General features: G+C 44.6%; 3 protein-coding genes across 4 annotated transcripts in view; 2 read left to right on the top strand and 1 right to left on the bottom strand.

The window, feature by feature from the left end:
• LOC139057418 (uncharacterized) overlaps window positions 1–20153 on the top strand; it is a 222565-nt gene that overhangs the window by 181824 nt on the left and 20588 nt on the right. The gene's annotated exons all lie outside the window — the stretch shown is intronic.
• On the top strand, window positions 8155–9341 carry LOC139057856 (putative nuclease HARBI1). The gene is made up of 3 exons (XM_070536621.1): window positions 8155–8521; window positions 8611–8818; window positions 8953–9341. Exons 1-3 carry the CDS (start codon window positions 8195–8197, stop codon window positions 9339–9341), a joined length of 924 nt encoding a protein of 307 aa, XP_070392722.1. The 5' UTR covers window positions 8155–8194.
• On the bottom strand, window positions 9536–12398 carry LOC139057419 (uncharacterized). Its single transcript, XM_070535643.1, has 3 exons — window positions 12203–12398; window positions 10764–11033; window positions 9536–9714 (listed from the first exon to the last, which is right to left on the bottom strand). The coding sequence occupies exons 1-3, from the start codon at window positions 12203–12205 to the stop codon at window positions 9676–9678; spliced, it is 312 nt and encodes a 103-aa protein (XP_070391744.1). The 5' UTR covers window positions 12206–12398; the 3' UTR covers window positions 9536–9675.

The raw sequence follows: 20153 nt of genomic DNA, 5'->3' as shown, positions 1-20153 counted from the left end.
TCCATCTCGCTTTGTAAATAAGCGCTGTCATGGGCTGGAACCCGGCAACGAAGGAGAACGGAGGGGAGAGACTGCTCGCTTAGAAACAGAAGCTCCGGGATCAGGCTTAGAAAAGAAGAGAAAGGAGGAAGGAAGGAAGAAAGTAACAAAGAAAGACAAAGAAGGAAACAGCGCGCACAAGTTCGCACGCTATCCAAACCAATAACAGTAATCGAGCCTTCTACTCAAGGGCACCTTCATTGCGAGGTCGCGTGGGAAAATATAAATACCAGACAAGACGAACAATGTAGAAGTGGCGAAACATTTATGTCGCGAGCATGGCGGAGATTCAGGGTGATTTCTTTGTTTTTGAAACTTATGATATACGTACGCGCACAGCTAGCTCGCCAGTGAGGAAATATGAAGAATGAATGACAGACCGATTGAGGCACTGGCCTCGGAACGTCAATGGAACCGCCTACCGTCGTCTGTGGTTTTCACTGTTGTGTGGCGCTTGTCGTTTAATTTCTCTGTCCTAGAACACGAGTGGTGAATGCCTGCGCGTGTCGCCTGTGGGCGGTACTGTCACCTATGTGTGTTTATTAGCACGCTAGGCCAAAATCTTCCCGCCTGTCTTGATGCGGATGGCATGGCTGGGAGCTAAATTATCAGCTTCAAGATATCATCCCGTTATGAATGGAAAGCATTGTTACCACTGTGTTTGTTCTAGCAGGGATGTCCGCGTAGACAACATTATCCACGCCACTGAATGAGCCACGAGTAGCTGCTGGAGGATCGAGCCTCGAGTAGCATAATTTAATATCTTCTAATTTGGTACTGAGCCTGATTTTCTTGTTTCCTTGCTTACGCTTGTTTATTTAAGCATGAAAATCCTTCAGCATACTCCCCTGATATGGGACATCTGAATGGCTTACACTTCAGCCGTGCCTTTCTTAGCATTCTTAGGAGACCTGTTCTTTTCGTTACCACTTCCGACATTCAGGAAATGTTTGCCGTATTTTTTTCACACCATAGCGCTGGCGTTGCGGAAATTTCTCTGGCATGATGCGCCCTATTCCTTTCCTTTCTCCCCTTCGACCAGTACCGTGTAAAATGGCGAACTTCCGATATACTTCTCACAGACCTCCTTAAACAATATAAAAGATTAAACTAAAAATGGACTTTTACGTGCCAGAACCACTTTCTGTTTATGAGGCACGCCGTAGTGGAGAACTCCGGAAATTTGGGCCACCTGGAGTTCTGTAACGAGCACCTAACCATAAGCACACGGGTGTTTTCGCATTTCGCCCCATCGGAATGCGGCCGCCGTAGTCAGGATTCGATCCCGCGATCTCGTCCTTAGGAGTCCAACACAATAGCCACTAAGCAACCACGGTGGGTCTTAAACAATATAGACTGAGCTTGAGTACATAGCTCCATCGTGATGAGAGAACGCTTTATGGTTACTCACAACACGTAAAGCTTAAGACCTACATCTTTAGCCTGTTTTGGGACGTTTTCTTTTGTCATCCTCATCGAGTCGTAACATTCACATTTACCCAGCAATCGTTATTTTCAGGCAACCAATCAACGCTGTAGTCTAATTTGTTTTGCAAATTGAATTGGGGAATGCGTTGTCTGAAGCAAGGGGATATCCGGCTTCTTTTTTTTTCGTTTTTTTTTTATAGCACAGTAAACAGCAGTCATCGCGACAACGGCTCACTAAGCAGACGGCGGCGCGATCATTAAATTGCTTTTTCCTAAGTATATGCTGTAGAAAACAAATAAAATCCCCATTATTTTTGCCATTTGTTAATATTGTGAACGCGAAGCGTCGCTTTGTCACTTTTATGGACACATTCAGGAAATTGCACGAGAGTGGATGGTTTATGGGTAGACGGAGTTGACAAAAGAAATTAGTTTTCAATAACTAGAGGCAACAATTTCATGTTTTCTATCGCTTGCTTTTTTCTGTCTGCAACTTATGTGGCATCTTTTTTCACTTTCAAAAGAAAAATGGCAAGAAGAATCGCTTGTGCGGCTAATAACTCCAGTAAGATGCTTGGAAACAGGAGACCAAAATTGCGTAAATCGAAGTAGGAAATAAAAATAATTGTCTTTATGACCCCATTTTTTTAATGTATGCATTCTCCGTCACCGCTAACCAAACAAATTCCAGGTGGGTACACGTAGAAATATTAAGATTTATCGATCTTGATGTGGTTTAATGGCTGCGCCGAAGAAACAAGACGCTGTACTGAACGGAATGCATCGTGGCGGTGAAATACCAATAACGTTCAAAGCCTGCGCTCACATTCGTAATGACATGCTTGTACTACTTATCATACCGTGCTTTTTTTTTCTTTTAACGAAATTTGCCTTAACGCATTTCTTCACTAGCAGTAAACCAAGAGTTAAATCTGAATGACGAGGAAGCAAGTCTTGCTTACTTCTGATTATTCTGGCGACGGATTCAATATGGCCGCAATCTTTTTCACTATAGACAAGGGTCTCACAAACAAGTCACAATTCGTTTTTGTCTTGTTTTTTTGGAAATACTTCACTGGTTAGTGACGACAACCGTCCCCGTGGACACCTTCGAACTTTCTCAAGAGTCCGTCGTCTACTGTTTGGGAAAGAAATCATCTGATGACTAGGCTGCTTTGGCAATGCTCTGTATTTCTCAAGCCTGAGGGTGAGGATGTTAATGAGCAATCACTATATTTTGAAAAAGAGCTATTGTTATTTTTCTTTAGCTTCCCACTCTAATTTTATTTTTATTTATTTAGTTGATGTATAAATACTCACAAAATTAGTGTTATCCGCTAATTGCCAAATGATTGGTTCTAAATGTTCGCCATAACCTTTCCTGTATATGGTTGGGTGTTCGTTTCATTCTATACAGTGTGGTCAGCCCCCCTCCCCATGCGTACGAGCCATGTTCTGAAGCAACAACAACAACAAGAAAAATATTATGTGAATGCCATCAACAACAAAATCATCACGCCCACGTAGCCACTCGAAAGAGTAGAGTATCAGTCATCGAACCAGTCCTTTGTAGCCGGTGTAAAGTACATGTTCTTATGATTCAAAGCAGAAGCTGCGATGCGTGCAACACGAAAACAGAGTCATCAGTAACTCTCAGTTGATCTTCGTGAATTAGGTGCACTTTTGATCGACATGGTTGCTTCAGTACGCACGTGCCCTAAAAGGGCCTATTGGCATGCATTTTTCCCACCGCTCTTTGACGATTGACGGACATAGTCATTGTCCATTAGTTTGAAATACCCGAAGGGTTATACACCAGTCATACCCCTCGAAAAACTGACCGGTACTCCGTCTACGTCTCATATTGCTGCTGGGTGTTCTTAAGAGGAAGCTCGTGGGCTTCTGTACAAAAACATGAGAAAGGAAAAATCATTTTCCTTGGCGATCACTGCACGAAATTTGATGACGCTGGCCACATTCAAAAGAAGTTGAAATCTAGTGACTCTTACAAGCGGATTCATTACTTGCTGTCAATCTTTTAATAGAAATCGTTGAAAATCGCAAATTTCCAGAAAACAACACTATCTAGTTTACAACTCCGTAACTCAGTGACGAAGAATGATATCATGGTTGCGTGAATTGCATGTAATAATAAATCGAAAACAAACAAGACCTATGTATTATACATAGCTCCTGAATACGCCACTAATAAGTGAGTAAGGCTTTTGCGAAACCATTGTAAACATTGTAACAAGCTTATGTAAGGCGTAAGTTATATTACATTGATCCGATTTACATGTTCTAAACGCCGCAGTTTGTAGAACTGCGATATCTGTCTTTCATGCAGAGATACGAATTTGTAAACTTCGCATTTTTACTTTTTTAATATTAGCAATTTTCAGCAATGTTTTCAGCAACTTTAAGGCCCTAAATCCAAATTTTGCTTCCAACAGCCACTATAATATATATTACTCCCTGAAATGCAACAAATTATATTAAAATCTGCTTAGGGGATAATCAGAAGAGCATTTCTGCGCTTTACATGTATTTGAATAGGCTGCGCCGAAGTCGACCCCGAGTTAAAGCCTCCTCTCAAAGATGGAAATGCTGTAGCGTAAATAACTTCTTTCAGTAACACACATGCATTATTCCTTTAAAAGGATTTGCTGCTATTAAGCACCAACTTTGTCATTCGGCCCCCCATTGCAAGATTGCTTTTCTCTAACTTCGGATCATATTTCATGATTTGGTGCTTCAAATATCTTCTGTTATCTTCAAACAATTGCCAAGAACTCAGAACTTTGGCCTTGTTAGTTCACTGCCAAAATTTTTTTAGTTGTTTAATTGCCGAGACTCTTTTTCTTTTCTCTATTTTAACCACAAGCCATGTTGTTGCACAGACAGTTCTTTTTTATGGAAACCTACGTTTTTTTTTCTTTCACCTACGACGACGTACGTTGATGTTTTGGGCTGAAGGGAAGTGCCTGACGTGAGTTTTGATGCCCCTGTAGTAGCTTACAACAGGCACATCCGCTCCAATTAGGCCTTTATTAAGTTTAATTAGGATCAAATTTCAAGAGCATAATCCCTGCTTTAATGGGCCTAATTTCTTGGAAGTTCAGGGCTGTCATCAGGGTGTGCTACGGCTCTATCGATCAGTTTAATGACGAACTTTCGTGATTTAAGTGGAGTGCATGCAGCACGTATGCAATGGCACACTCGTGATCATGATACCAATTTAGGTAGCCAGCATGTTGAAGTGCTTTTTTGAATATCTCCAACTGCCCGTGCCTTGCATCACCCTAAAACATACTATATGACAAAATTTTCTGATCTCATTTATCACTCTAACTCACTGCTGCCGTCAACCCTGTCTTTTTTTCCCTTCAGCCCTGATCGCTACGTTCCCCGTGTAATTACTTCAGCTTTTATCTGGTTCCGATGGTTATCGCTTGTAACAATTGCTGCGGCAGCAAGAAGACATGTACTTGTATAATGCAAAGAGCAATCGCTTCGTGTTTGAGTGTTTGTTGAGAACCAGCTTCAGGTCGTCCTAGCTGCCAAGATACCATTGCCCAAGGCGGCGTGCAAATACAGCCAATAGTTTGTACCAACGAAAAGCTTGTCAACCTGGCTATTACTTAAAAAACGAAAACGTCGACGGTGTGCACTATCCGACAATTATGTCAGAATGTTTTAAAAAGGTGACAAATGAAATCAGGCAAGCACTGTTCCCAAGTTGGTGAGACAATAGAAAGTAATAATAAGAAATAATAATAAGAAAGTAGGAGCCTCGTTGTCAATCGATATATTAATGAGAGAAGGCGGCCAATATCATACGCCTTACTTTGATAATTCGCTCACGGCACTTCCACTACTTTAAAAAAAAAGACATGCGGTGCGCTTATCGCGTGGCTAAAAAACGAGCACGCAGAACAATGGAAATATTTTCTCTTTATTGGTGCAATTAGCGGCTTCTGTGCACCACAGATCTCTAGTGTTATTGCGGTGGAAGTTTGGGTGAGTTGGCGGCCCATGATGGAACGAGAAGACAGCCCACAAAGGGGCGCGCAACGTCAACCAAAGGAACCGGCACACGACGCCTGTCGCTGTGTTATGATATTCAGGACAACTCGAAAGCTACCTCCCAGGCCAGTGTCCAAAGCTATCCCCTCCTAAGTGTTCATGTCACGCAAGAAGCTAAAGGGACAAATTGAACGTTTAATAATCTAGAACGTCGAGAGAGAGAGAGAGAGAGAGAGAGAGAGAGAACAACGACGAAAGCGTAAAAATGTTAGTGAATAAGATTCAGCCAGGATATTTGTGGAGACGACGATAATATTCCGTGTCTCGCCCCGTCAATGTATATAGGTTGACGCACTGTGCTTCCCCCATCGGTCAAGACCTCCTCTGTCCCCTGCGTCTGTAGCCGCGTTTACATTATCGCCATTGTGGCGCACTGCATTTCTTGCGTATCGCATCCATGTAAATGGTGGCAAAGCGTAAGGAAGGAGAATCGTGTTAATGTGCCTTCACAGGGTAGATTGAATCGGCTAAATCGACTCACGCACTGCATGTAAACACCGGCATATTGCATCGAGGGAGAGAGGGAGAACCCCGACTACTGCCGGGGTGTGACTCTCATCTATTTACCGACAAAATTCTCTCGCTGGAACCAGGTCACGGATTGTTTCGCACGAATGCGGTGAGCAGCATGTAAACGCTGTTGCATTCTATTTCCGCGATGCGATAAAAAAAATGCGATGCTCTACTGTCGCATACATGTAAACGCGGATTGTGTCAATTTTTTTTTTTTGCGCTAATTGTTGCAGCCAGCGAGCCCATTGACCTCTCCACGGCCAGCAAGATAGTTAGATACAAGCTGCAATCGGCTTTAGCGAGGCGGGCTTTGGAATTGCAGAAAGACTCGCTCAGCTCCATTCGGACGCGTAGGGATCGTTCTTCTAAGTCTCTAGATGCGCAAGGAATGACAAACAAATAGTTTGGCAGAAATCTTAGCCAATGCAGTCACTTTCTTCGAAACGTCACTTTTGTTCACTCCTGTATTGCAATAAATGGGCAGCTAAAGTGCGCAAGTATCTGTACTTGACAGGCGTCGACACAGAGGTCAAGAGGTCAAGAAAGTTGGAAACGAAGTATAAAGTAATTTAAAGGGCAACAGAATAACCACGAGTCAACAGGAACAGAGTGAGAGAAACACAGAGCGTTAATTGGACGTAAACAATCTAAACAGAAAGGATCATGATGATTTACGAAAATGAGATGAAAGAGGTTACAGAGAAAAATCTGTACAATAACAAAAATAGCAGTGCCATGTTATTTGAGGCGCGAGCCGGTTGCCTAAGAACAAAAACATACCGGAGCAAATATTCGAAACTAGATGAGACATGTGTATGCAGCACCGAAAAACCAGCGAACACTCAGCACATCCTAATGCAATGCGAAGGGTTTCAGCTAGTGAAAAGCACAGACAGCGTACAGCTTCCAGAAGCTGTACGGAAGCGTGAACCGGTCGGCTGTTGAGATAAGCAAGAGACGTTTAGAGTACTGGTGGAAAAAAAGCAGGAAAGGAATTGATACGACCGGATCTCTTACAGCCATGGCTAGAGGTACAACGTAGATCTTTAAGCAAAAAAATTAGGATGTAGAGGTAAATGTTAGATAAATAACATGTATAGCATGCCTGATTAAATCAAGCAGGCTAGGCGGGTAGTTCTCATCGCTCGGTTTCAAAGAGGATGTCAACAAATCATAATCATCATCTCGATAGTATGCTAAATGATAAAGAGCTATCCGAAAAAATTATGTTTCGCCCGAAAGGCGAAGCATACATTACGATAGCAAATTAGTAGACAACCATACGAAATAAGGATAGTACTTTTATCAGCCGTATGAACGTGCGAACATTCGCTCGCTAACTAAATTAACAAGCATAGTGTCAGCGCGGACAGCAAACATGAACACATCGCACTGGATTACCACGGACAGACGCTGTTTAAACGCTGATGTGAGGAATCGCGGCAGCAGCAGCGAGCGAAGTGACCTACGTGGTGTAACGCAACCTGAGCGCCGAGAGCACACAGCACGCACAAGGCTGCGAACGCGACGGAAGACGGCACGCTTCCTACCCGCGTTCGTCGCTTTTGCGCGGGCGAGATGGTCAGAGAGTTTTAGCTTGAGCGTTTTTACGGCCAGCGGGGCGGAGCGGGCGAGCGGATACACCAGCGGAGTGGCGGGCGAGAAAATAGTTTTAGCCGGGCGGATCGCCCGTCTTCTCGAGCGGAGTAGAGTCACTTGCTCTGCCGCTCCACCTATTGGTCACAATTCGAGTTAGAGTGAAAAGAATATCAATTAAACGTGCTAATAATGCGCTGAAACTGTTTAGTAAAGGTAGGTTATGTGTTTTTCGTTAGTTATTTGGTAAGTGTTACGTTTTAGATGTAAAAAAGAGCAGTCTGTTAAACAGAATATGTTCGCCAGAGCTGGCCAAGTCAAGTCGAAACAAAAGAAGTAAGCTGTTTCCGCGCGCATTCGCGAATTGTCGGCTGCTACTGCTGTTTTCATCATGCCGAAGAGCATACTACAGGACCCGCTGCTGCTGTCGCAACTGACCTGGACCGAGATTGGAGATGTGCTGTGCCTGGAGGTATTTGGAGAGACACGACGTGAGCCACTTTCAGTGCACGGACGCTTGAACATTGATGCTATGGACGATGGCGTCTTTAGGACGTATTTTCGTTTCGAGAAGGAGCATATAGGCAGACTTCAGCGTGCCTTGCGCATACCCGATAAAGTCGTAACTGCGCAAAGGGTTGCGGTTCCCGGAGATGAAGCCCTCTGCATTACCCTACGACGGCTGGCATATCCCAACCGGCTGTGTGATCTTGAAGATCTTTTCGGGCGGCACAGTTCAACGTTGTCATCACTGACGAACGAAGTTTTGCGCCACATCGACAAGCGGTTTTTTCATTTGCTCGACGATGTAAATAACCATTCCTGGCTCAATCTCGACACGCTGGAGAAATTCTCGCAGGTGAGTTGCAATTACACCAGAATCAATGTCAAGGTTGTCAAAATTTGCAATTACAAATTTACACTCAAAATGTCACTTAAAATTTTCAGGCCGTTCACGCAAAAGGTGCCCCGCTGACAAACTGTTGGGGGTTCATCGACGGTACAGCAAGGGCAATATGCCGGCCAACAAGAAATCAGAAACTTTACTTTAGTGGGCACAAGCGGTTTCATGCCTTGAAATACCAATCCATAATGTGCCCCAATGGAATCATTTGCCAATTGGATGGATCATACCCGGGCAGCAAGCATGACGCTGGTGAGTTATAACGAACACTTGAAATCAAGGAAGTGTGTTCAGTGCAATAATGCGATGTCGCACATTGTTTTCTCCTCCCATACCAGCTGTTTCAAAACGGGTGCTGATCATTTATAATTCCCTTCTACTTTCAGGTAACTTCGGGATTAGCAACGTATATTCGAAGCTAGAAAGGCTCGTTCAAGGGCGTAACTTCTGCATTTATGGAGACCCCGCCTATCCACTGCGACCTCTTTTGCTGAAGCCATATGGTGGTGCGTCCATTACACCGGAACAGTGCGCGTTCAACAAAGCTATGAGCAGTGTAAGGCAAGCCGTGGAGTGGGGATTTGGAAAAATTGCAGGACTGTTTGCCTTTGTTGACTTTAAGAAAAATCAAAAGCTGTACCGCCAGAACGTGCCGCGTATCTATAAAGCTAGTGCGCTTTTGGCAAACTGTCATACATGTCTGTATGGTGCCCAGGTATCGCACTACTTCGGACTCGATCCACCAGATCTTGAAACTTACCTTACTCCTCGGTAGCTTTGCCATTCACACATCTTTCTGAAATGTGTTTTATTGAAGCACAAGATGTACAACACCTTTCCAGGACAGTTTTCTGGCTATTCATGTCATGCGCGATTTGCGCTCAAGAAATCAAAAATCGCTTTAGTCTGTTCGCTTAACATAATCTCTACCTTCTCAAGCAGTTTCTCATGTTCTCTGTCATACCGTCTCACTTCAAGCTCATGTTTTTTCTCCTCTAAGTCCAATCTGCGCTCCTCTAGAGCGAGACGCCGCACTTCATTTTCAATTTTTTGTTTCTCAATTTCATGCGCTTTTATGCGTAACTCGTAGTCATGTTTTTCTCGCATAGTTAACAGCTGCAGGCCGATGCTCTGTAACCCTCGGGTTCCTGCAAAAACAGAAAAGCAGTTTTTTATCGACCTTAAATTCAGTTGAGCTTCTCCACTGGAGCAAAATAGTCACAAATGTTTCTACCAGACGTAGTCAGTTGACATGTAACATTCGCGGGTAACCGGGACTCTGTATACAGAACGGGTACCACAATATGTATACGTTGTATCAAAAATTAAAAGGACTGTTGCGAGGACAGTAAACAGTTTATAACCCCTGTGTTTCTGCTTGTCTGCCATTTTTGTTTTGTACGTCTAGCAGAGTTCCTCTTGCAATGTAGCCTGTGTACTAACTGGCAGAATAACAATCAATACATCATTTGTTTCGGTGGGTTTTTGGGGTCCTATACACACCAGATTGCAAAGTACATGCGCAAAGAGAAATTTCTTGACCGTGTGAAAAACAATGACGATTGCGTTTTTTTTCTCCACAATTCATGTCAAGACCACAATGGGGCAGGAAAAAGACAAACGCGCGTTCGGCGATCGGCGGTATGTTAGAGTAATGTGACTTCTAAAAACGTATAGTGAATATGTTCAATATGTTCAAGCAGGCCCAGGGCCTTACTTGAGCTCTAACGCTCAGCCACGTCCCTCTTTACCCTTCCCCCTTTCAATAAAGTTTATCACCACCACCAAAGATTTTTGTGCCGATGGCGCACTGAATAAAAAATTAACGGATGGTGTTTAATATCCTGCGATACCATCATAAGACATGCTAGGTTGTAGCTGCCCTGGCAATACATAATCAGCCTTGATAGTCAATTTAATAGCCTATTTAGCCTACATAATTAATTATATGCTCACTAATTATATTATAACTAACTATATGCTATATTACAGATTAATGAAGCGCTGCATAGGAGTCATCATACAACTCCTGGTACAGTGGTACATTGCGACCAATAAATAATTCGGCCGCCACCTGCCAAGGTGATCTACACTTGTCAAGTTCTAGTACAACCACACATCAAACTATCATACAACGGCGTTTCAACTCAGCAAATTCTTAGTCTTTGCACAGTTAAAATATTCCTTCAAATACTACCTCTAGTGGTGACGGGAAGAACTTGTCGCCTAGCTGCAGGCTGGCGCTCTCCTCCTTGGTCCGTTCCATTTGTGGGCTGGGGCTGTGTTCCCCCGGCGGGGATGGGTTGCTGCTCTGGACTGACATTTGCAGAGTGCTGGCTATGCACTTGTCTGTGCACATGTTGCTCAGAACGGTCGCCACTAGTAGCAGCAGCTCCAGCAGCCGAGGTATCTGGAGAATCCGGCTCGTACATAGTGAGGAGCAGGTGAGCAGCCGGGGATTCTGGTTCTTACGTGTAAAGAAAGGTAGACACAAAAATGTAGCAGCCTTCCTAGGAGCCGCTTTTCGTGTGCACAGATAAGTAATGTATATCGTCTGTTAATTTTTACAAACCTCAGCATTTGCACAATTAAGTGAGCCCACATTAAAATCAGCGTTATTATGGTTGGCAATCGTCACCCTTCGCTTTGCGAACTCATGACGTTGTGGTTTACTTTCAGTTATTAAGTATGCTAAGTTCCCTTCGATGGAACCACGGAACTAAATTTTTTATCGGGTTTAAGTCCTACGCTGAAGCCTGGCCCGGATCTATGTGTTCAAGGCCAAGCCCGTCCCGGGCGCGTCTTCACAGTAAGGTATCAGGCAAATCGATCATATGACCAAATAGATCTCCTTCATGTCAATCAAGAACTCCCGCAAAAGAGCTCCAGCCCCAGTAAAGCTTGGAGAATTTTAATGCAAAATGAGGTGATGAGGTGTGTTCACTGGGTCGAATTTTTGAACAGCTATCTAGCGGGCGCTCACACATAACCTATAATCGGTAAAATTTCCTTGCAGCCAGTGGTATAGCTTTTTTTAATGAACACAATTTAACTGATCAAGTGCACAGCTGAACTCGGCGCGTTTCAATAGAGACTAAAAATAAAAAAGGGAATCGACCTCGGCTGCATCAGCAAGGAGCAACACGTGAGTGCGGCTTTTCATTCCTGCTGCTGCATTACGAGAAATGTGTTGTTGTTTTTTTATCACTCATCCGAGGCCGGCCGCGCAGCACTGACGGTGATCGACTCGGTTTAGAAAGACTGCATAAGCTTTCTCTCATTTCGCGTCAATTGCATTTCGATGTGTGTGCTGTTTTATTTACGAGCCATTCTCGACAGTAAGCGAGCTGAAAAATTCAATGCAGTTTGATTTGCCAATTATTGCGCGGGTTATGTTTGGAGGCTAATAGCCAAAGCAACAAAACAATAAGAACATTCACAGCAATGATCAGTGAAGTGAGCTCTAAAGACTTTCAATATGACAGGCTGAGGCACTCGACTGCTCTGACTCATCGGACTTATTTACAGTGCATAGAATACCCGCAACAATTACCACTCATAAGCGCTTTTATATTGCAGCAGAGAAAATCAAAAGCTACAACATGCAAGGTTAGAGGCACACATGGTAATACTTACCATGCCTTGATTCAGTTTCGCAACTTCGGTCGGCAGCCCCGCTCGGATTACTGCTGCAGCCGGTCGCTTCCTGCATCAACATAGCACCTTCCCGTGGATCCGTCAGGGACACGGAAGCTGAACACTCGGCTGTTGCGGGCCGTTTTCTCTTCATAATGCCCCCACTTCTTGGGGTTATCCTCGGCTCGTAATTTATTGTCCGCACGTAGTCCGAGAGGTCTTGAAGAATTTGTTCTTTCTCCGCGTATTGCTCTTCTGTACCAGACCTGATTAATGTGAAAAGAGCATGCACGTCAATTAACGGCTGCCTATCATGTGCCCGGTGTTTTAGTTGTGCAGAAATAAAACATCTTTTAAGGTTCTTGGCGTCCTGCTGTCGCCAGTATCCGAGTAGCAAATCCACGCGGTCTTTTGCTCCGCGCAGCGTAAGTTGGCGGCCCACCGCGTGGTTCACGATGCGCACAACTTCAATCCATTTATGGTCATCCCCAAACGGTCTCGTCGCTGCCACCTCACGCAAAAGGCACAAGTCTTCCTCAGCGGTGAAACATCTCCGGGCTTTCTTGACTTCTAAACGGGCCTGAGCTGCGGTCGCCGTCGACAACGCAGCAGCGCCGGCACTTGTGTTGACGGCTGCCATCTTGAATACCCATACACGCCCGCGCGCTTTTACGCACGCTCGCGCGCTGCCTATCGCTCCGCTGAAGAGGGCTTCCCAGCGGGCGTAAGCTGCGCTCCGTAAAAACGCTGGCCGGCCCAGCGACGTGCGCATGCGCAGTGGCGTCTCCGCTCGCCCGCTCCGCTCCGCTGGCCGTAAAAACGCTCAAGCTAAAACTCTCTGGTGTCGCGCTCGTCGGCTCCCCTCGCACGCTTTTAAGGCTCGATCACACCGGCGACTTGAGGAGGTCGCCCGTCCATTTGTGACTGGCAACCAAATATTGACTGAAGGCTGCTGATTCTTGCACCGGCAAGTGCGGGCGAGCGCACGACCTGCAAGTCGCAATCCCGGATATTATCGTTCTTAGATTATTGCACTTCGCTGGTTTCGCATTCAGACAACAGCCATGGATTTTTATTCGACCGAAGAGAAAGGCGTTGGGACTGTGCTGATGTGCTCTGACGCGCGTGGTGTCAGCTGTGTGTAACTTTAGCGTTTCCTTTTGTTGCTGTTTAGCTTCCTGAGGATGCTACCGCGTACATCCAACGCGTTGCTGTAACTGCTCCGCCCGAGAAAAGCCGACTATCTGCGACAATTGGCAACTTGTCGCTTTGCGACCAACTTGGTCGTGCAACCGCTGTCAGTCGCCGGTGTGAATGAGCCTTTACTCGCACTTACAGCGTAGGGCGCGGGGCGACGGTCTTATCGCTTTCCGACTTTTTGCGGAACATTATGGCGACACCAACGCCAATGGCGGAAATACGCCTGTTGTGTGCATGTAGTTGTTATCACAATAAAAGGCTGCCCAAGAAAAGAGCTTGACGTTTACTGCTGTCCGTTGCACTCAGGCCACGATATGCACTACGGCAGGGCGCACATGCTGCTGAGCAGTAACAATGGTGTGTGCACACACAACGATCGTACCAGCAGCGGAAGCCAGAACGCTGCCCTGGTCCCGGCAGAGGTGACAGAGTGGAGCGTAGATTTCGTTTCATCGCTTTCGAAGAAAGTGCACTGCGCATCTCTGGAGACGTCTATTGATGCGCCACGCGTGGGCTACGCATGTGTGCCAACAGCCTGATAGAACGACGATGGTGAAGGTAGCGCCAACGGCACGAACGAACGTGGAGCGTCCGTATAATTGCTATAGTAATAAACTAGTCACGTGAGCAGCAGGAAGGTAAGAATCGTGCACCATTCTGGCGAAGGGCAATACGGAATCGAGTGCGGAACGCCTGCATTCAATGTTAGTAGGTCAGGATAAGCAGGAGGGTAGGAAGAAAAGGTGAGATAATGGAGGGGGTGGCATGCCAAACGAGCAGAAGCAATTTTGATTTGAAAACAGAAATAAAGACGTTTAGCTGGAAGGAGGTCCGTTCCTAAGGAAATGCTAAATGAGGGGACTGTGTAACTGCTACTGAGAACACATCGCGCCATTATGTCGTGCCCACTTCTCATTTGTGCCGTCCGCTATACGCCCTACAACGTGTTGTTAAACAACGACAAGCACTTCGGACTTTGCTAGTGGGTGACTTCTATAAAGGGTCACCCTGAAGTCAGTACCAGTACATTTGTAGTTTTTTTTTTTAGCCATGACGTGAGCCCAACAGTTCAGGTGGTCTATAGCGACGATAATCGACGACAATGAGCACTCACAAGCATCACTTACGCGTACATACATTGTAAAACAGACAGAGGTGTTGAAAGCATTGTGAAGGTGCCCAATTGCCTTAGCGTAACAGGCACTGGTACGAAATTCCCTCAGCTGGAATATTTATGTTATAACGCAAAGCGTAATATTCTTGTCACGCGGGCGCAAGTAATTGACAATAGCTGCCTTGTATGTTACTGTCATTAGACTGGTGCCAACGAAAAGAACTTGGATGTACATTGATTTTATTGCTAATACTTTTGCCAAATGTAATTTGACCGCCACTATAAGGCATTCTCTTACCCAAATGAGTTAAGCCATACAGCGTATTGCAGAGCAGAACAAAGTATGTTTTGTAATAAAGCATATCGCTATTAAATATGTGTTTAAAGTATTCATGTTCGCAGCTAAAACCTGCATAAAATCTACTCAAATATACTCAAATAACCTAAGCCATATAGCATATTCTAGAGCGCGACAAGGCATTTTAATTAGTAAAGAACATCCCTAAGAAATGTGTGCTTTAATATTCATGTCTGCAGTTATAATCTCCATATTATATAGCTGATTTTTGCAACATTTGGCACTGACTGAGTTGGATGCTTTAGCTAATTTTATGTCATCAAGCATAAGGCCAAGATTTACATTATATTTTTATTGTTAAATTAGAATGATAGTCCAAACATCTTCAAGCCCGGACAAGCGTTCGTGCTTAGGAATAAATGTTCCCGAAATTTTCGACGCCATAGTCGAACTTTTCGACAATAAATTTTGTCGTATCAGACAAACCTTCTACACTAATGATAGTAAGCAACTTAGGGGATCAGAACCCGAATTATGTTTAAGTGATTCTGACACTAAAATACTCCTGCTGTATCTTCAGCTATGTATTACACATCAGTAACTCAATAAAACGTGATTCAATTCTGATTCTGTGAGAAGTGTACAGCCCGTCTTGCAATTTGACAAAATCACAATAAGCTGTCGAGCTTGCAATTTATCATGGGTAACACTAAATAGGTTTTAAGCAAAATTTCTCGACAGACCTTAATGTTCATATGTGGCGTTGCTGAAAGCGACACTTTTGCTATTAGTTTGAAAATCTACTATTAACTACACTTTATTTCAATACTTCACCTTTCTATATAAATTAAGTGACAGTATCATTTTTAGCTTAGTATATCTAACGTTCCATTCGGATCAACAAGTTGCACTTCATAAAGGGAACTCTTTTTGGTGTCTGTCTTAAATAGACCGAACGAAAAAAAGAAAGCTTTCAACTCTTCCGGTTTTTCTGATGCGTGGGACATGACCTTGTTTACTTTTAATCAACTAAACTTATAAATTTGTTCATTGTTGCAGTTGAGCTTTGTCGCGATTACTAAATGATGGCACTCTTTCATAGAATGCTATGGAGGCTCTGATGCATCGTGAAGTTTGCGACTGGGTAGTTTCAAACGGAGGTAACATATGCTTCAAAAGTTTTGTTCGTGAAAGTGGGTAAGCAAGCCCGAAGATGGTGTAGTCGAATTGCTTTGTACTTTTCAGGTCTTTTTTGAGGTCATAAGTACGTGACGTGGAATGCTGGGCAAGGCACAAACTTTTACGGTAACTCGTACACCAAGGAAAATACCTGCATTCTCTGCAATGTTGTCCTTTATGATAGGGGACTTAGTGCACTGGTAAAATCTCCGTGTCGGAGGGGTTGTTTGTCCATTCCAAATTGCAGAATGATGCAACAACTGAGGCGCAGTGAACTTTAGTTTCTATATACTTGCTTGCACGACGCAACGTTTTATTTTTTCTTTCCTCTTAGACTCCGCAAGCACCTTACGCACGGCACATAGACGTACACTCTGAATGCGAAGATTATGGACACGTTAGTTTGTATACCCATTACCTGGCGGTCGCACGTGCGCATTTGATTTCCTTTCTCCGCCTAATAAAGGCGTGCTGCTTTAAGATCCTGAGCCAACTTCCTTCCTTCCCAGCGCGAGAGCCTTGTAAAGGAGAAAACGTAACGCACGAGGACGTCTTTGTTATCTATGTACATAATCTTGGACCTATGCTTACTTTCGGTGCTTCTTGTACGTCAACTTTTTCTAAACAGTGCGAAGGCCAGCGAAACCCAAACATGGGGTCCGGGTGGTTGCTGGACGGTCATAAAACTCTCGCCACTTCTTTCGTCCACCAAGTACAAACACATGAGCGCTGCACGAGGGATCCGAGCTGACCTGCTTGGCCTTCTTCTTACGGCTGCCTGCTCCAAAAAACGTTCGTTTTGTGGAGACGAGAGGAGCCTGAATTAGCCTTCCCGCCCTTACAGAAAGTAAGCAACATGTGCGAAAGGGCCGAAGCTGAGCCGACCGAGACAAAAACAGAAAGCTAGATGACGAAAGGATTCGGCGTCCTCTGGGCCACTCTCACAGCCCCACAACCATCTCGTATTTTTTTTTTTTCACGTTGCTGTTAGCACAAGCTTCAATGAGACAAAAAAATAAATAAAAGAGACAAAAGGGAGAGAAAAGGCTGATTTTCTTGCTACTCTCTCTCTCTCTCTCTCTCTGATTCAAACCGACTCCCCAGGGCTGAGTCAGCACGCGCAGGAACACACTCATTCTCCCACGTGTGTGCGCCTGCCAAGTTAGACAAGAACGTGGACCAGGCCAGGAAAAGAGACCGTTGTTCATCACTGGCTGCCGCTTACGCAATGCTGTCACTCGTTCGCGTTACCCGTTTTTGCACTAGAACGCGCAACCTTGTGTAAGCATTGGGTATTCCACATGCAACGTCGCGGTAAGACTGTGCTGGCACCCGTTTGGCCTGGACTCTGTCGTCAGGGTCATCGTATCCTATTCGTCCCGTTTGAAAAGATTTTCAAGAAATAAACAAACAAAAGAAAACAAAAAAAGACACGATATTCGGTCTGAATAGTGGTGTCTTTCTTGTAGAGTGCTTTGTTTTATAAAACGTAGGAAGCGTAAGTATGAAGCGTGCAAAGCTGAAAGTACGAAAATTGGTTTTACATACTGTGACAGCCCTCAAGAAAAAATCGTTCTTATCCACCAATAGCAGGAGAGACAGACGAAGGGGGAAAGGCAGGGAGGTTAACTAGAAGGGAAGATCCGGTTTGCTGTCCAACGCTGGGGAGAGAAGTGATGGGAGGGGGTAAGGTGACGGGAAAGTACAGAGAGAGAGAGAGGAATAAAGGGAGCACAGGTACAACTATCACAGTCGGTCATTGTCACCACACACTATCGCCGCACAATGCAGGAGCACTTGTACCAGTATAAACAGCAGTTGTGGCTACAGCCGCTTATCCGAGTCTGTTGTCTTCAAAAACTGCAACAGTGCCCTCGTTACCCTTCGCTTCTACGGTGGCTTGTAATATGAGCATTTTAAAATATTTTCTCAGTTAAAGGTCTTTGGTCAAAGCACGCTATCACGACTGCGAGCTGTCGTCTCAGGAAATTGTTGCGAGGACGGTCACAGAGACAGTCTTGAAGAGTCTTGTCGCTACCACAGTCATCACACGAGGCGCCATCGGTACATCCGATTCGGAAAGCAAAAGATTTCCTAAAGGCCACTTCTACCCATATTCGACAAAGCAGGGTAACTTCGCGTCGGCAGGGTACAGCTGGGATCAGCAGAGTCCAGCCGGCAGAGTCCAACTGTCACACTTGACGTCCATACACATATGTCGTCGGCGTACATTGTCGGCAAGTACCTTGCCACGGCTACTAAATTCTTACCTAGAAACCGGCATTGACATCCATGCCTTGACACTATCGCAGCTCATCTGTCTGGTGAAAACTACTATTTAAATCGCCATGGTTCCGTAAAACCATATGTATTCATTGAAAGAAATGTAATTTATTTGATGTAACCCACTGTTCTTTTTTTTTCATTTCTGAAAGTGTTCTTTGCCACCGGTCTGCCAATATGTAAAGGGGGCCAGGGACCACTCAAGCTGCCAATAAGCAGCTTTTACCTTGACCCCCTCCATTTGCTTGTAAATGGGCACAAATAAAATGAAATGAAATGAAATGAAATATTGTGAGGGAGGTAATCAATGCAGTATAGCTGGCCAGAAATAGGGGGGCTTGAAAGCTTTACGGCGCAGACACTCGAGAGCTCCCTTCACCACGTGTAAGGTAACAAAGCGGGCGCGACCTTGGTTAAGCTCCTTGCCTTTCCTTCTTATCTCGCTCTCTCTCTCTCTCTCTTTTTCCTTCTTGTCTCTCTTTCTTTTACAATCTGTCTCTCTCACTTTCTGTAACTGACCATAGCACGGAACCACAACGATCGAAGGAACATTTACCATGATTCTCGGGGAAAACGCACTTGGCGCGCTGCAAACAGGCTGATACTACTTCTCCATTCAGGGCAAGGCAGAAAGCTTAGGCTAACAATTGCCTTGGCGCTTTCGTTACCAAAAAAAAAAAAAAAAAACGAAGACGCATTTACTAAAGCATGTGCCCTTATTTAATTTCCTTCACTCAAGCTTGGTGGTACTTCGGCGCATATTCATAATAAAACTGTGCAGTTTCATTTCATAACCTCCACGCGCACTTCATATTTCGTGCGGCGACAAAGCAATGCGCAGTGGTTCTGGCGAACGTAAGCGCAGAGATTCACATAAGCCATATTTTCGCGGAGATTCACTGTGCGACGCGATGGCCGCAGAGAGTAACGCGTTATATGTATTTTGTGCAAAGCTGGAGAGGTGTAAGTAAACAGTGGCGCCCCGTGGCATCATCAATTTTCGTTTGTGTCGACGCCCCCCTATGTTGGCGACGAGTTTTCTGGAGTCAAGCTAAGCATTTCCTTCCGTGTTCGTTATTTGCACTTCTTTTTTATCCCCTACTTCGCAGACCCCCTACATTTTTTCTGTCGGCGCAAAATATGCGACCCACGGAGAATGGGACACCAAAGCAAGCGTCACTGCGAACTCTTAATTGAGATGAAAGCGCTAGGACTGCGCATATTCCTCGTGAACGTGCAATACGCGAACAATGTCATGATTGTGACCATACAATTTTTCTTCTTCCACTACTTCTTCCTTTTATTTTTCAAGCCTGCATATAAGCAAGGTCTTCACCCCGCAGAATGTAAAATATGTGCTAAAATAAAGCAAGAAGAAGTCGAAGATACAAAGGTATAGTTCTGAAAATCTGTGATATGATTTATTGTGGTTGCGAACTGGCTGAGGTAGAATGTATCTCCACATAATGCGTTTCCCTTGCTGCAGGGCTACTCTGGAACACGCATAACTGGTTCACAAGACAGAATTACAACTAGCGGGAATCTTTGCTTTGACCGAAGCAGCCGATTAACGAGCACCTATAGGACAGTTGTGTCACGTGTACTGCAATAGTTGTGCACTTTCTTGCCATCATTGAGACAGGCTCAGAAATACGCAAGGCACTTAGAGACACATTGTTCGCTTTTTTGTTTTATATTCTTCTTCATATTATTTCGGGTGCCTTTAGTTGTTAGCAACCAGTTCTATGCTGTCTAAGGAACTGACTCTAACGGAAAATGTTAAAGAACATGTGCTGCATGCATACGGCATCAGTTTGACGGGTGGTGTTCAGTTGCAAATTTGCTTTCACTTTGTTTTGTCAAGTAAAAAAAATAGA

Source organism: Dermacentor albipictus, chromosome 3, assembly GCF_038994185.2.
Source record: "Dermacentor albipictus isolate Rhodes 1998 colony chromosome 3, USDA_Dalb.pri_finalv2, whole genome shotgun sequence".
In the NCBI taxonomy this organism is placed as follows: domain Eukaryota; kingdom Metazoa; phylum Arthropoda; class Arachnida; order Ixodida; family Ixodidae; genus Dermacentor; species Dermacentor albipictus.
Note: the sequence above shows the minus strand (reverse complement) of the source record. Positions and strands in the feature narration are given on the sequence as shown.

Excerpts from the sequence above, each read along its gene's own strand:
- LOC139057856 (XM_070536621.1), top strand. The coding sequence starts at position 8,195 with ATGGACGATGGCGTCTTTAGGACGTATTTTCGTTTCGAGAAGGAGCAT. Across the intron at positions 8,522-8,610 it reads CGCTGGAGAAATTCTCGCAG|GCCGTTCACGCAAAAGGTGC; the intron begins GTGAGTTGCAAT and ends TAAAATTTTCAG. Across the intron at positions 8,819-8,952 it reads GGGCAGCAAGCATGACGCTG|GTAACTTCGGGATTAGCAAC; the intron begins GTGAGTTATAAC and ends TTCTACTTTCAG.
- LOC139057419 (XM_070535643.1), bottom strand. Across the intron at positions 9,715-10,763 it reads TCTTCCCGTCACCACTAGAG|GAACCCGAGGGTTACAGAGC; the intron begins GTAGTATTTGAA and ends CTGTTTTTGCAG.